The following is a 13,856-nucleotide window of genomic DNA, read 5'->3' on the forward strand; positions in this document are numbered from 1 at the left end:
TTAAACTATCTGAAATATCCAAATTCTACATTTATTTTTTTGTTTTAAATTGTTTGGACATATATAATGTTTGAGAATCTTTTATCTAACTCCTAATTAGAACATTATGATAAAAAGAAATTTTTTTTACTGCTTCTCGTTGCTCTGGATAACAATACAAATACAAATCGATCGCTAAAATAGCTAAAATGCTTGTTACTTACTTCGACATTGATTCCGTCCGTGATTTTATATATTCTTGATGTCATCTGTGACTCAATTTGGCACTTCCGATAAAAACAAAACTCATTGATAATCGGATGTCCAAAGCACTTGACGCTACTTTCTGTAAAAATATTAAAAAATTAGAACTCAGAATTAATTCTTCAAAATAACAATTTTAAAAACAATTTATCATATGTTGAAACTGTTAGCTACTGCTTGATATACACAAAAAATAATATTTATAAAATTCTGATTTCTAATTCTTATTTTAATGTTATTATTTTAATAAATTAAATTTATACTTAAAATATACATACATATATATATATATATCTCAAATTTTAACAAGTAAAAATAATTTATCTCTTCAATTATCTTCAATTATTATTTTTAATTTAATAAAATATTATTTATTTAGTATTACAACATTGCAATAAGTAAATTTTCTCACCAGTCAATGTGCTCCTTTTATTGCAAAGACTGCTCCAGATTATACAACATAAATTGAACGCGACGTTTGATTAATTCGACACTCCCGATATCGTCCGTGACTTAATTCGGCACTTCCGGTATCGCCCGTAACTTAATTCGACACTTCCGATTTCGCCCGTGACTTAATTCGACACACATTTCCAACAATGTCGCTCGTAAATGACGCTGTGTAAAAAAACTGGGAAATGCGAAAGCAACTTTATACTTCGAAGTGCCATCTTGACGGCATCGCAACAATACCATTCACTTATCGACTAATTATTGTTACATATTTTGATTAATCTACTGTCTTAGACTCTCGCCACCGGATTATGCGTGCAACATATAAATGATCGAATGATATGAGAAACGAACAGGAACGAAAGAAATGTAACGTTCATTTTGTCACATTTAACAGTGATACCACTCTGATATCACTCATTACGCGGGAAATGAGATTTTTCATGAATTAGGGATGCCAACTTCATCGCCACGATGTGAACACACCCATGTCATTTTTTAATGCAAACCTACCAACAATCGCTTGGCGCCATGTAATGTTCGAGAAACGCAAAGGCAACTTCGTATTTATAGCGGCGCATTGGCGCTATCATTTTGGCGGTACATTTTTGTCATTATTATTATCATCTATCTTGATCAATACTATTTCTGACCTTCTTGCTATTTGATTACGATGAGATGCGCTTCGTACGAAAAAAAATAATGCGAAAAATAAATGAGCGAAATATGACGTTCGTCTGTCGCAGTATTGTCGATGCTCACTACGCGCAATATTAATTATCTCACAAATAATTTAATTTGTAATACCGACATTAGCTCACGCGAATATTAAACCGCATTGTCTCGATATGAGATATGTCGCTTGTGACTCAAATCCACGCTTGCAACAATTATTCGAGGCAAAATATTTAGAAAACGCAGAAACAATTCGAACCTATCAAATAAGACGGAGAGCGAAATACGATTTGCATTCGTCATATCGTGGTATTGTTTATTGCACACGAACTAATTTTCTTATAAAACGCCATTTTGAACGAACAACAGCATTTCGCACATCGAAGTATTTTGGCGCCGTGAAATGCCGTTTATACTGTGATAATTACTGTTACCTTAATAAATGCAGTGCCCTATGTTCTCACCTCATTCGATCATCTCTCTTACGATGCCCTTCGAACGAAAAAATAATGAGAAAAACTAAAAAATCGACTCATCCATCAAATCGTGACACTGTCGACGTTTGTTGCGCGCGAAATGATTCTTGCATTAATTGTTCGAATACGTGTGAAGTAAATATGGGTTACAAATATGACACTAGTTACTCCCTCTTCCGTCCGTTACTAACTTTCCTCGTCTACACTATCTGTTATTTCTAACCATATGATAAATAATTATATTGCAAATAGTAGGTATATTGTTCTACGTGTACTTTCCACGCTTTGTTTCTTTTCTTTTTTCCTTTTTTGTAAAGTTTAAATGCATATAAATTTATACCATTTCTAATACAGAGTGTATAAAAAGTGCAACTAATAACGTTGTCGAGTGAACGAATTTTGATTAATCTCGAATCAATTAATCACTATTTCACTATAAGTTCAAGTTTTTTATTGGTGGAGATGATGCAAGACGTCAACCTTGAATCAATCAAAATCTGTTCGCTTAAAAACGCAGTAATACGAACAAACTTAACGTTCTTTAATGTGCTCATGCATTTAGGCATTTCATATATTTATATATTTCATGCATATTCAAATTTTGTGGGAAAAAAGCGAAAAGAGAAAGTAGGACTGCAAGAGATACAATTAAATAAGTGGATTTAATATATAATGCAATTGTGTGTATGATTCAGATGATTCAGATTATCACGTTACGTTTTTCAAGGAGATTCTAAAAACAATACAGTGATGCAATCAGCCTGTGACGACATCGTGCGACACAGTTTTGTTCGGCCGCTTTGTTTATGCCATCGTATTGCGCAATGATTTGCAATCGTATGAAATCATTTGAAGAAAGAATAAATTGTTGAATTCTGCATGTGAACGCGAGTGAAAAATATTGAATAGTGAAGAACGATAACAGTAGTACGTTTATTAATGAATATTCATTAAAATCGCGGTTTGTGATTTTTATAACCTCTATCTTGGATTGGCATCATATCTTAACCTACATCAGTCGAGAAACAGTTCACGAGTGAGTTCAAAGGATTGAATGGATTGAAGCAATGAAACAGACAACGAAGCAGTAATAACAGGATATCGATCGGTGAGTAAATTTATTTGAATTTGTATTTATTTATATTCATTTATAATCGGTGATTGTCAAGTAAGTGTCAAAGTCAAGTGTCAAATTATTAGCCGAATTGCAACAGAATCAAGCTTCCTTCTCTTTGGTAAATATGCATAGCACAAACCACTTATAAATCTCCTCAAAAACTTCACAAGATTTTGAAGTACAAGAGAAAGTGTGAATGTTCTTTCAAAATTATAAAACGTTGAAAAGCTAGAAATGTAACGCGCCGACAAGCCGTGTGTTAATAAAATTGCACGACTGATTATGCAAATCGTGGTCACATACCACGTAGCTTTGTTAAAAATACTTTCCAGACTTATGCAAATGCTTGAAATAAATTTTTACAATGTTCAATAGAATTTTGTTCAGTATACGACCATCTAAATTAATAAGATATGGAAGAATAATCCAAATTTTTAAACAAAAATATGTCAGAAACATACTGCTTATACTATTTTTTTATTAGCTTAATCTATTTATTATTAGAATTCTTTTAGCAAAAAAGAAAGCAGGCGCCGCGGAACCGGAGGGCGGGAGGGTAGAGGGGGCCGTCCACCCAGAGATAATTCAGAGGGAGCGTAGCCCCCCCTCTGAAATTTTTCTGTTCTCTTCAGGTATTTCATGACCAAAAATATTGAGTATCAAATATTTATTCAAAGGTGGAAAAATGAGTTATTTTTCTTTTCTTTTCTTTTTTTCTTTTTTTTTTCTTTTTTTGATTATTTACTCGTTCAATTAAAGTATACAATATAACGAAGAAAATTAAGCGCATTAAGTTAATTAGAACAAAAGATCTGACAATATTTTTCGCACATTTATACTACTTTTATACACTGAGTGGTCTATTACATAGTGTTTGAATGGAGTTACATACATATACATATACATATTATGAATGTATTATGTATCCCCTTTATAAATTTTGCCCCCTTAGATAAAAAATACTTCCGCGGCGTCTGAAAGGAAGATTTTAATATTTAAAATATATCAAAGACAAGAGTGTCTCTTACAAATAGTTTTTAATCTGCTAAAAAAATAAGTATAGGTGGGATCAAATTAAATAATCATAACAATCTTGCTACAGTGCAAAATTTTATTATTCACAAATCATCGGGGTTTTTGATTGTGCAATTATTCTAATAAAATGTGCCATAGTGCTGAGTACAATCTAATCACCTTCATCTACTTTGCAATGGTCCAAATCCACATAATACACTTCTGAAATAAATATAAAAAATTAACATACGTATTACATTTTTAATAACGATTTTCTTCAAGACTAAACTCTTTTTAACCATAATCTAAAGATGATTTATTTATGCTTTATATTCTGATATATATTTTATATATCCTGATATGTAATATATGTATATATATTTTTTTTTAATTTTATATATATATATTTTAACATTAATATATTAATTTTGCACTAAGCAACTTGTACTATTCTAAATACTTCAAACATTGATAATACAGTTGCGGTTAATGAAATATAAACATTACAAAGTTAGTAGCAAGTATAAATTCACGAAGATTGTTATTAATTATGTTACGAATATTGTTGTTTAGTAATTTGAATAGTAAAAATCATACACATATGCACAAGGTTAAGTCAAAAAATAAAAACATATTTAAGAAATCAAGTTTTTTAAAGGTTCCTTTACTTTTTAACTTTCTCTCATAGATTCTCTAAACAATAATCTATTGGGGGGGGGGGCTACAAAACTGTATAATTTATTAATAGGTTTATTAATGCGAAAATGCTCGCATGTGAAAAATATCTACCTAAAATAGAAGCTACTGTCTTTATTGCCTTTGTCTTTCTGGCTGTGGAGGAGGTCTATCTGGAGGAGATAGCATGGCTTGTGCAGCAATTCTTTGTCCTCTGATTTGTGCACTTGTCACTAATCCTCCTGCATTTCCTTTCCATCCCATTCCTGCTCCAAACTGAAAACCGCCATTAAATAAAAATTATTTCACTATGTATATTACAGAAATACAAAAAGAATTGTTTATTTTATAGAAAATTTTGTGGAATTGAGATAGATTTTTTAGACAAAAAAGATAAACTTGGTATGTGTATATATAAATTACTTATTATTAGTTATACATTTTACTTACGTTAAATCCAGCTCCAAATCCAGCTCCACCTCCAGCACCCGCTCCAGATTCCCCTCCAGATCCCCCTCCAGATTCCCCTCCAGATCCCCCTTCAGATCCCCCTCCAGATCCCCCTCCACCGCTCTTACCACACGCTTTAGCTTTAGCTTGCCCTGATGAGAACTGAAAAGGCAATAAAATTTTTTATTATAATGTAATCATAGTAGGAGAAAGAGTCTAATGACTGTTGAAACGTTAATAATGTTTTGCTTATTACGTGGTTCGAAACAATTGATGTTATACAGTGTACAGTGACTCATGAAATTGATTATGTATTTTGAATGTTTTAAGAAATTATTTAGGAACGTATTATTTCAAAAATATCTTATTTATATTTTTTTAAATAAAATGTGCAAGCTAAGAAATATGATTTCATATACGTATTTTTTCTTTTTTTATTTTATTATATTACAAAAGTTTATATATTTTTTTAAACATTTGGTTAATTTTATGAGTAACTGTGTCTTGAAAGTTTTATTTTAACTTTATTACTTTGAAGCACAATTCAATTTTTATGCATATGTCAACGTAATATACGTTAATCTCTAACCATCACTATGTTCTAAGACTTAAATGAATTGTTATCGATTCTTACCACCGCCACGCAAAGTAAGGAAATAAGGAGTAGCTTAATCATCGTGCTTGATCCGTATTACACACTGGTTAGATGAAGCTGCTCGTTGCTTTTATATGGACCCTACCTTGTGACGCGTTAGTCGAAGAGACACGGAAAAAAAACAACAGATATATTACGTGCTATCGTTCGGAAGTAATATCATTTTCGATGTTTATCATGGTTTTTGCGCAATTCACAACAAATAACGCGCAAGACTCGGCAAAATAATCAGTAGTATAATTAAAATGTCTCGCTTCTGCGACGATCTGCATGTTGTTTTGCGACATAATCAAATCGACACTTTTTATCACTTGCAATTTGACATAATTGGACGCACTTTTCCATTGTTATTCATTAACACATCTAACGGAAATGCATAACACTTACAGTTGATAATTTTTTTGAAAAATTTTTTGTAATTGAAAATATTTCGAATATTATTACGTGTTTAACAGTTTTCATTCATTTTTCAATTGTTTATAATTATTTATATTATTTTCATGAATTTTGATAGACTTGTTTCAATTTTTGTTATTTCAATTTATCTTTGATGATATCATTCGTTTTACGCACTATAAATATTGTTTTGTAACGTAACAGAAAATCCAAGATTTAGCAAACTAAATTCTAATGTGACTAGTCCTGTTTGCGATAACTGTTCTGATATAAGCGACATAAATGACATAAATATAGTCAACGTAATAGATTAATAATTTAAACTAACGGTCACTATTTAGTGCTATTATGTAAGATAATATATAACAATGCGTCTGTACTTGCATATCGACACATTAAATTTATTACAAATTTGTAGAAATCTGTTAAAAGTGCAAAGTCACAGAGGCTACTGTGAAAAGAATACATTAAAAACTTATTAATAAAAATATATTAATAAATTGGTTTACGCGCAGGATAGATTCTAATTTGTTTCGCGTAAAAAAATGACAAGTAATTTTTCCGCAACGTGCCAATTTGATTTATGCAAGTTCGAATTCATACGATGGACCATAAATCAAGAATCAATTAATTTATGCTGTAACCCACGACAACATCTGTGACGACATAATTAATTTGTTCATAGGGATCGTAAAAAACAAGCGATATCTATCGGCAATATAATGCTACCGTTAACTAGCTCAGATGAGCATTTGCATTTTACGAATGAATGTTTCACGAAAAAAAATTCGAATGACGAGTGCATAGATAGCGCGGACAGAGCAATAATAAAGCGTGTTTAATAAAACCCGGCTCGACCACGCGCTTGACATAGAAATCTCTCAACGGAGAGAAACAAGGCTTCGACCAATTACCGTGAGTAACTATTCATATCGGCGTGAGTAATCTGCGTTTTGCATCCGCGAGAGATACGCAGGATCATCCCCTCTAACGCAAGACGTTATCATCACACGCGCGCACGAATTCCAGTTCTCTCTGTGTATTTATTACTCCCCGATAAACGCTCGCTTCCAGCTTTCATCTTTGCTTTTATCGCATCCTTTCTTTGAAAAATGTAAATAGAGTAATTTGCTCGTAACACAAACTAAATTAAATTAAAGCAAATTAAAATGTGCAAACGGCAATTTGTTTTTAAAATATATGTAAAAATTTACAATAGTAAGTATTTAAATATTTGCTGAGATTTAATTGAAGAATAGTTTGTAACAATTACTTGGTTCAAATAAATTTCGCTAATATAGCCAATAATCTGTTCGATTTGAAATGATAATTAAACTTTTATTCCTCTCTTTTTTTATGCAAATGTGTCATAAAAAATTATATATTTATATCTAATAATCATATTAAAAACTGTAAGTTTTTGAATATTTCAAAGTTTCTATGTGTGTTACATTACATAATATTTTACGTGATATATTTACTAATAACAGATAACAAATAAATGATTACTCACCCTAAAGTTGCTCCGCCGGCGCCCAATGCCCTCCCTGAACCTTCTTCTTCTCTCAATGCTCTTTGCAGTTCTTCAAGGCATTTGTACGCGTTTGCGACGAAAATATAAAAATCATCCGATGTTTTAAACGACATTTCTGACGCATACTTTGTCATTCAGACAAAGTAAAACTCAAACTGCTGCTCTTCCACGGCACATATAAAATACGCGCAATATTTTCCACGGCACTAACCGATATTAAGCGACGCAAATTTTGTTACATAATGAAAAAAGAAAAACATAAGATCGCACGGAAATCCGTTCAACACTCACTTTGGAAGCAGAAAAGAACGGCAGAGGGAAATAAAAATATACGCAATTAATTTTATATGTTGCTGCGGCTACGCTAAGCACAAAATATTTTCGTAAATTTTTGCGCTTTTCAAACATAAAAAATTAAATATATCTGCGTTTTAAATCGTTCAGAGTGTTTTATCTCATATTGTAATACAAATAAAATGTATAAAATTACTATTTCAAATATAATATATTCGCATGGAATAATATATCTGGATTGCTAGTCACGAGAGCAAATTAATCGTGCAAAAAGTAAATCAATAATTATTTGTAGGAAATACTTTTATAATATTTTTTGATTACCGTATGAGAGATAATAATAACGAAGTGATTCTGCAGCCGTCTATTCCGCTGGAATATTGTGCGGATAATAGCTAAAAAATGATAGCGCGCAAACAACATTCCGCACGTATGCTGTGACATACATAAATCACAAAAACAATCACTGCGTTGCGTGTAAAGAATTATTATATCAAAGACAAAAGTGTCTCTAGTTCCAACGCACAATAGAGAAAATATTGTATTAGATAAGAATAAATATATATTAAATATTAGAAATTGAAAATTGATATTATTTTATTTCCAAACAAGAAAATGAAATGGATTAAAGTATCATGAATTAGGAAATAAGAATTAGAAATAATTAATCCATTCCGTTGTTTGAAGTAAAATAATTTTAAATTGCTCTTTCTAATATTTAATATTTATTCTTATTTCTAATATTTTCTCTATTGTACGTTGGGCCTTACGAATTGTTTTAAAATTGCTAAGAAAATAATATGGATAGGATCTAATTAACTAATCATAAAAATCTTCCTGCAGTGCACAATTTTATTATTCACTAATCATCGGGGTTCTTCTTGATCGTGCAATTATTCTAATAAAATGTGCCATAGTGCTGAGTACAATCTAATCACCTTCATCTACTTGCAATGGTCCAAATCCACATAATGCGCTTCTGAAATAAATATAAAAGATTAACATATGTATTACATTTTTAATAACGATATTTTCTTCAAGGTTCTTAAACTCTTTTTAATCATAATCTAAAGATAATTTATTTATGTTTTGTATTCTGATATATATTTTATATATCCTAATATAATATATATATGTATGTATATGATTTGTATATATTGTTGCGCCCGTGCTATTTCGCCGCTGATACTGTGTGTTACAGCTGACGGACCGATCGATAATATCGATCTGTCACTAGAAAGTTGGAGCCAAATGGCATTTGTTAATAATCTTTCTTATATTTGTTGTCAAGACAATATTGATTAGCGGTTTAAAGGGTCTCTATGACAGTTTGTAAACAAACTGTCATATTTGAGATTTTCGGGAGCTGTCTGCTCGGGCGGACGTATACGACAGCTCCGATCTTTCAATCTTATTTTCGGTTACTTATTGTATGAGTTACTGTTGAGATACTGTTCTTATTAAAGTGTTCTCTGTTTTGTTGAAGTGTTGTGTTGTGTTCTTTAATTTTGCGAGTTTCGTTGACGTGTTGATACCTCGTTCCGTGGGCGCAACAATATATATACATATATATATATAAAATATATATATATATTATATATTTTATATATATTTTAACATTAATATCAATTTTGCACTAAGCAACTTGTGCTATTCTAAATACTTCAAACATTGATATTACAGTTGTCGTTAATGAAATATAAACATTACAAAGTTAATAGCAAGTATAAATTTACGAAGATTGTTATTAATTATGTCACGAATATTGTTGTTTAGTAATTTGAATAGTAAAAATCATACATATAAGGCTGAGTCGAAAAATAAAAACACATTTGAGGAATCATGTTTTTTAAAGGTTCCTATACTTTTTAACTTTCTTTTATAGATTCTTTAAACAATAAACTATTTGGAGGGGGGAGGCTAAAAATTGACTGTATAATTTATTAATAGGTTTATTAATGCGAAAATGCTCGCAATGCGGAAAATGTTTACCTAAAATAGAAGCTACTGCCCTTGTCCATATAGTGATGATGACTCTGGAGGTCCCCTTGGATGTCCCTCTGGAGGTCCTCTTCCTTGAGGAGGTGATGCACTTCGAAGCGCGTTTTGTGCAGCAAGTGGCATTTGTTGTCCTCTGATTTGTGCATGTGTCACTAATTGAGAAACACTTCTTTTTCCACGTCCACCTGCATCTCCTTGTACACCTCCTTCTACTCCAAAATTAAACTGAAAACCGCCATTTAATAAAAATTATTTCACTATGTACATTACAGAAGTACACAAATAATTGTTTATTTTATAAAAAATTTTGTTCGATTGAGATGGATTTTTTAGATAAAAAAGATAAACTTTGCATGTCTATATATAAATTATTTATTATTAGTTATACATTTTACTTACTCCCATTCCAGCATACCCTCCAGCTCCGTACCCACCGTACCCACCGTACTCACCGTACTCACCATTCGCTTCAGCTTTAGCTTGCCCTGATAAGAACTGAAAAGGCAATAAAATTTTTTATTATAATGTAATTATAGTAGGGGAAGATGTGTAATGACTATATTGAAATGTTAATAATGTTGTGCTTATTACGTGGTCCTAAATAATTGATGTCATACAGTGTACAGTGACTCATGAAGTTGATGAGTTTTGAAAGTTTTAAGAAATTATTTAGGAACGTATTATTTCAAAAATCTTATTTATATTTTTTTAAATAAAATGTGCAAGCTATAAGAATATAATTTTATATACATATTTTTTCTTCTTTTATTTTATTATATTACAAAAGTTTATATATTTTTTTAAACATTTAGTTAATTTTGTGAGTAACTGTGTCTTGAAAGTTTTATTTTAACTTTATTACTTTGAAGCACAATTTAATTTTTATGCATATGTCAACATAATATGCGTTAATCTCTACCTATCACTCTGTTCTAAGACTTTAATGAGTTGTTATCGATTCTTACCACCGCCACGCAAAGTAAGGAAATAAGGAGTAGCTTAATCATCGTGCTTCATCCGTATTACACACTGGTTAGATGAAGCTGCTCGTTGCTTTTATATGGACCCTACTTTGTGACGCGTTGATAGTCGAAGAGACACGGAAAAAAACAACAGATATATTATCGTGCTATCGTTCGGAAGTAATATAATTTTCGATGTTTATCATGGTTTTTGCGCAATTCACAACAAATGACTTTAACGCGCAAAACTTGACAAAATAACCAGTAGTATAATTAAAATGTCTCGCTTCTGCGACGATCTGCATGTTATTTTGCGATATAATCAAATCGTCACTTTTTATCACTTGCAATTTGACATAATGTGAAACACACTTTTCCATTGTTGTTCATTAACACATTTGACGGTAATGCATAATACTTACAGTTGATGATTTTCTTGAAAACTTTTTCGTAATTGAAAATATTTTGAATATTATTACGTGTTCAACAGTTTTTATTAATTTTAATCAATTTTTTATAATTATTTATATCATTTTCATGAATTCTGACTTGTTTTAATTTTTGTTATTTTATCGATTCATCTTTTATGATATCATTTGTTTTACGCATTATATAAATATTGTTTCATAACATAACAGAAAATCCAAGGTTTAGCAAACTAAATTCTAGCGTGACTAATTCTGTTTTGCGATAACTGTTCTGATATAAGCGACATAAATGACATAGTCAACGTAATAGATGAATAATTTAAACTAACGGTCACTATTTAGTGCTTTTATATAAGATAATATATAACAATGCATCTATACTTGCATATCAACGCATTAAATTTATTACAAATTTGTAGAAATCTATTAAAAGACATCACAGAGGCTACTGCTATTCATATCGGCGTGAGTAATGTGCGTTTCGCATCCGCGAGTGATACGCAGGATCATTCCTTCTAACGCGAGATGTTATCATCTCACACGCGCGCACGAATCCCAGTTCTCTCTGTGTATTTATTACCCCCCGACGCCGATAAACGCTCGCTTCCAGCTTTCATCTTTGCTTTTATCGCATCCTTTCTTTGAAGAATGTAAATAGAGTAATTTTCTCGTAATACAAACTAAATTAAATTAAAGCAAATTAAAATGTACAAATTTTTTTCTAAAATATATGTAAAAATTATAATAGTGTTCAAATATTTGCTGGGTTTAATTAAAGAATAGTTTGTAACAATTACTTAGTTCTAATAAGTTTCGCTAATATAGCCAATAATCTATTCGATTTGAATTGATAATTTAATTTTTACAATCTTTTAATAGCGTAATGGATTGATATTCTGTTTGATTTTGAATTAAAAACAAGGCAAAATCATTAAGAGAATCCAAGTCTGTGCCTATTAAATAGTTTACGACACAAAGTATTTGAGTCGACCACGATCATACTAACCGATCAAATTAAACTGATGCCATAAAATTTAAGTTTCCTTCTCGTTAAAAAAATGACATCGATTTACAAAGTAACAGGAAGCACGAGTGTTGATACGGTTTTTCGAAGAGTACGCTAATTTGACTAACACTGAGTTTAGAAAAGGGAAAGGGAGAGATTTTATTCGCTAAGAAGAAAAGGGGATTAAGACGGGGATTTACTACATCGACGGCAGAAATGCATTAAATTATATCCAAGCACTCATTTCGCATTAATACGGCGGTAATATTTTATACGAGCGTAATTATTCGTAACTGTCTTGTGGTAAATATTTTCCAGGACGCACACGTAACACCGAAAGCAACAATTAAAAAAGCGCGGATCTGTGCATCGCGGTGGCCACTAATGACGTCGTTCCGCATTTACAGTTACCGCAAAGCAGTGCAAATGTAGAACCGGAGAAGGACGGAAAATAATTTATTAATGTACCGCGGCGCGTGCGAACTGTACGGATCCGGCTAATTAATTCATTTCTACGTCTTTTTTAATGATACTGTTGCGTGAGATCGCCAAGATTATTTCGTAATTAATTAATTTTGAGGAAAGATGCTTTCATTAAGCACACAAAAATATTAATAGATTAAAGATATACAGTGTGTTTTAGATCAATCGTATCATTAATAGCGGATTTCTGAGATTATTTAAAAACAAAAATTTTTTTTTATATTAAAATGAAGAATATAAAAATTTTTGATCAGAACTGATCAATTATCTGATCAGAATTAATCAAATTGTCAAAAATTTTTGCGTTTAGATACATTGTATATTAATTTCTATATCTTTATATAAGAAACCTTAGAAATGTGCTATTAACAGGTAATATGGTTAGTTTGAGACCTTGTATATTTTATATTATTTTTATATGTATTTTTTAAATGATATTTGAAATAAAATTAATTGGATTGACTTACCGGCACAATGCACAATACCAAAGTTATTCACAAATTGACATCTGTAACATACAAAAGTACATTCAAATTATAGTAACGGTTAAAATAATTATTTGAGAAATAATTATTACGCACATTAAACTTTTATTCATCTCTCTTTTATGCAAATGTCTCATAAAAATTATATATTTATATCTGATAATTATATTAAAAACTGCAAGTTTTTGAATATTTCAAAGTTTCTATGTGTGTTACATTACATAATATTTTATGTGATATATTTTACTAATAACAGAACAAATATATGATTACTTACCCTAAAGTTGCTCCGCCGGCACCCAATGTCTCCCCTGAACCTTCTTCTTCTCTCAATGCTCCTTGCAGTTCTTGAAGGCATTTGTACGCGTTCGCGACGCGAATATAAAAATCGTCCGATGTTTTAAACGACATTTCCGACGCATACTTTGTCATTCAGACAAAGTAAAACTCTAACTGCTGCTTTTCCATGGCACATATAAAATACGCGCATTTTCTACGGCACTAACCAA

The 13,856-nt window shown here is 31.0% G+C and overlaps 2 protein-coding genes and 1 long non-coding RNA gene across 11 annotated transcripts in view; 1 reads left to right on the plus strand and 2 right to left on the minus strand.

Annotated features, from left to right (window-relative positions):
• Nucleotides 1–1,332, minus strand: part of LOC136999481 (uncharacterized) — a 57,707-nt gene extending 56,375 nt beyond the window's left edge. The window contains exons 1-2 of one of the 2 annotated variants that reach the window (XR_010889877.1): nucleotides 656–1,332; nucleotides 204–325 (exon numbers count right to left, since the gene is read on the minus strand). This is a non-coding gene — a long non-coding RNA (uncharacterized lncRNA). Of the gene's footprint in view, nucleotides 1–203 lie in introns of both variants that reach the window. The other variant, XR_010889875.1, reaches the window with a different exon arrangement.
• The window catches only part of LOC105677733 (inner centromere protein-like), a 44,717-nt gene that overhangs the window by 758 nt on the left and 30,103 nt on the right, over nucleotides 1–13,856 (plus strand). For all 5 annotated transcript variants that reach the window (XM_067353720.1, XM_067353719.1, XM_067353718.1 and 2 more), the window contains exon 2: nucleotides 2,543–2,955. The gene's annotated coding sequence lies outside the window, so the exon portion shown is untranslated. The remainder of the gene's footprint in view (nucleotides 1–2,542; nucleotides 2,956–13,856) is intronic.
• Nucleotides 4,062–13,639, minus strand: LOC105677742 (uncharacterized). 4 transcript variants are annotated; one of them, XR_010889869.1, is made up of 8 exons: nucleotides 10,949–11,106; nucleotides 10,383–10,478; nucleotides 9,975–10,208; nucleotides 7,668–8,958; nucleotides 5,738–5,839; nucleotides 5,104–5,265; nucleotides 4,768–4,929; nucleotides 4,062–4,200 (listed from the first exon to the last, which is right to left on the minus strand). XR_010889869.1 is itself a non-coding variant. In XM_067353744.1 (4 exons), the coding sequence occupies exons 1-3, from the start codon at nucleotides 7,820–7,822 to the stop codon at nucleotides 4,887–4,889; spliced, it is 360 nt and encodes a 119-aa protein (XP_067209845.1). In that variant the 5' UTR covers nucleotides 7,823–7,835; the 3' UTR covers nucleotides 4,062–4,200; nucleotides 4,768–4,886. The 4 variants fall into 4 exon arrangements, 1 of the variants encoding a protein (XP_067209845.1); XR_010889868.1 differs by having other exon boundaries at nucleotides 5,104–5,839; nucleotides 7,668–8,961; XR_010889870.1 differs by lacking the exons at nucleotides 7,668–8,958; nucleotides 9,975–10,208; nucleotides 10,383–10,478; nucleotides 10,949–11,106 and adding exons at nucleotides 13,330–13,370; nucleotides 13,625–13,639 and having other exon boundaries at nucleotides 5,738–5,843.

Source organism: Linepithema humile, chromosome 4 (genome assembly GCF_040581485.1).
Source record: "Linepithema humile isolate Giens D197 chromosome 4, Lhum_UNIL_v1.0, whole genome shotgun sequence".
Lineage (NCBI taxonomy): Eukaryota > Metazoa > Arthropoda > Insecta > Hymenoptera > Formicidae > Linepithema > Linepithema humile.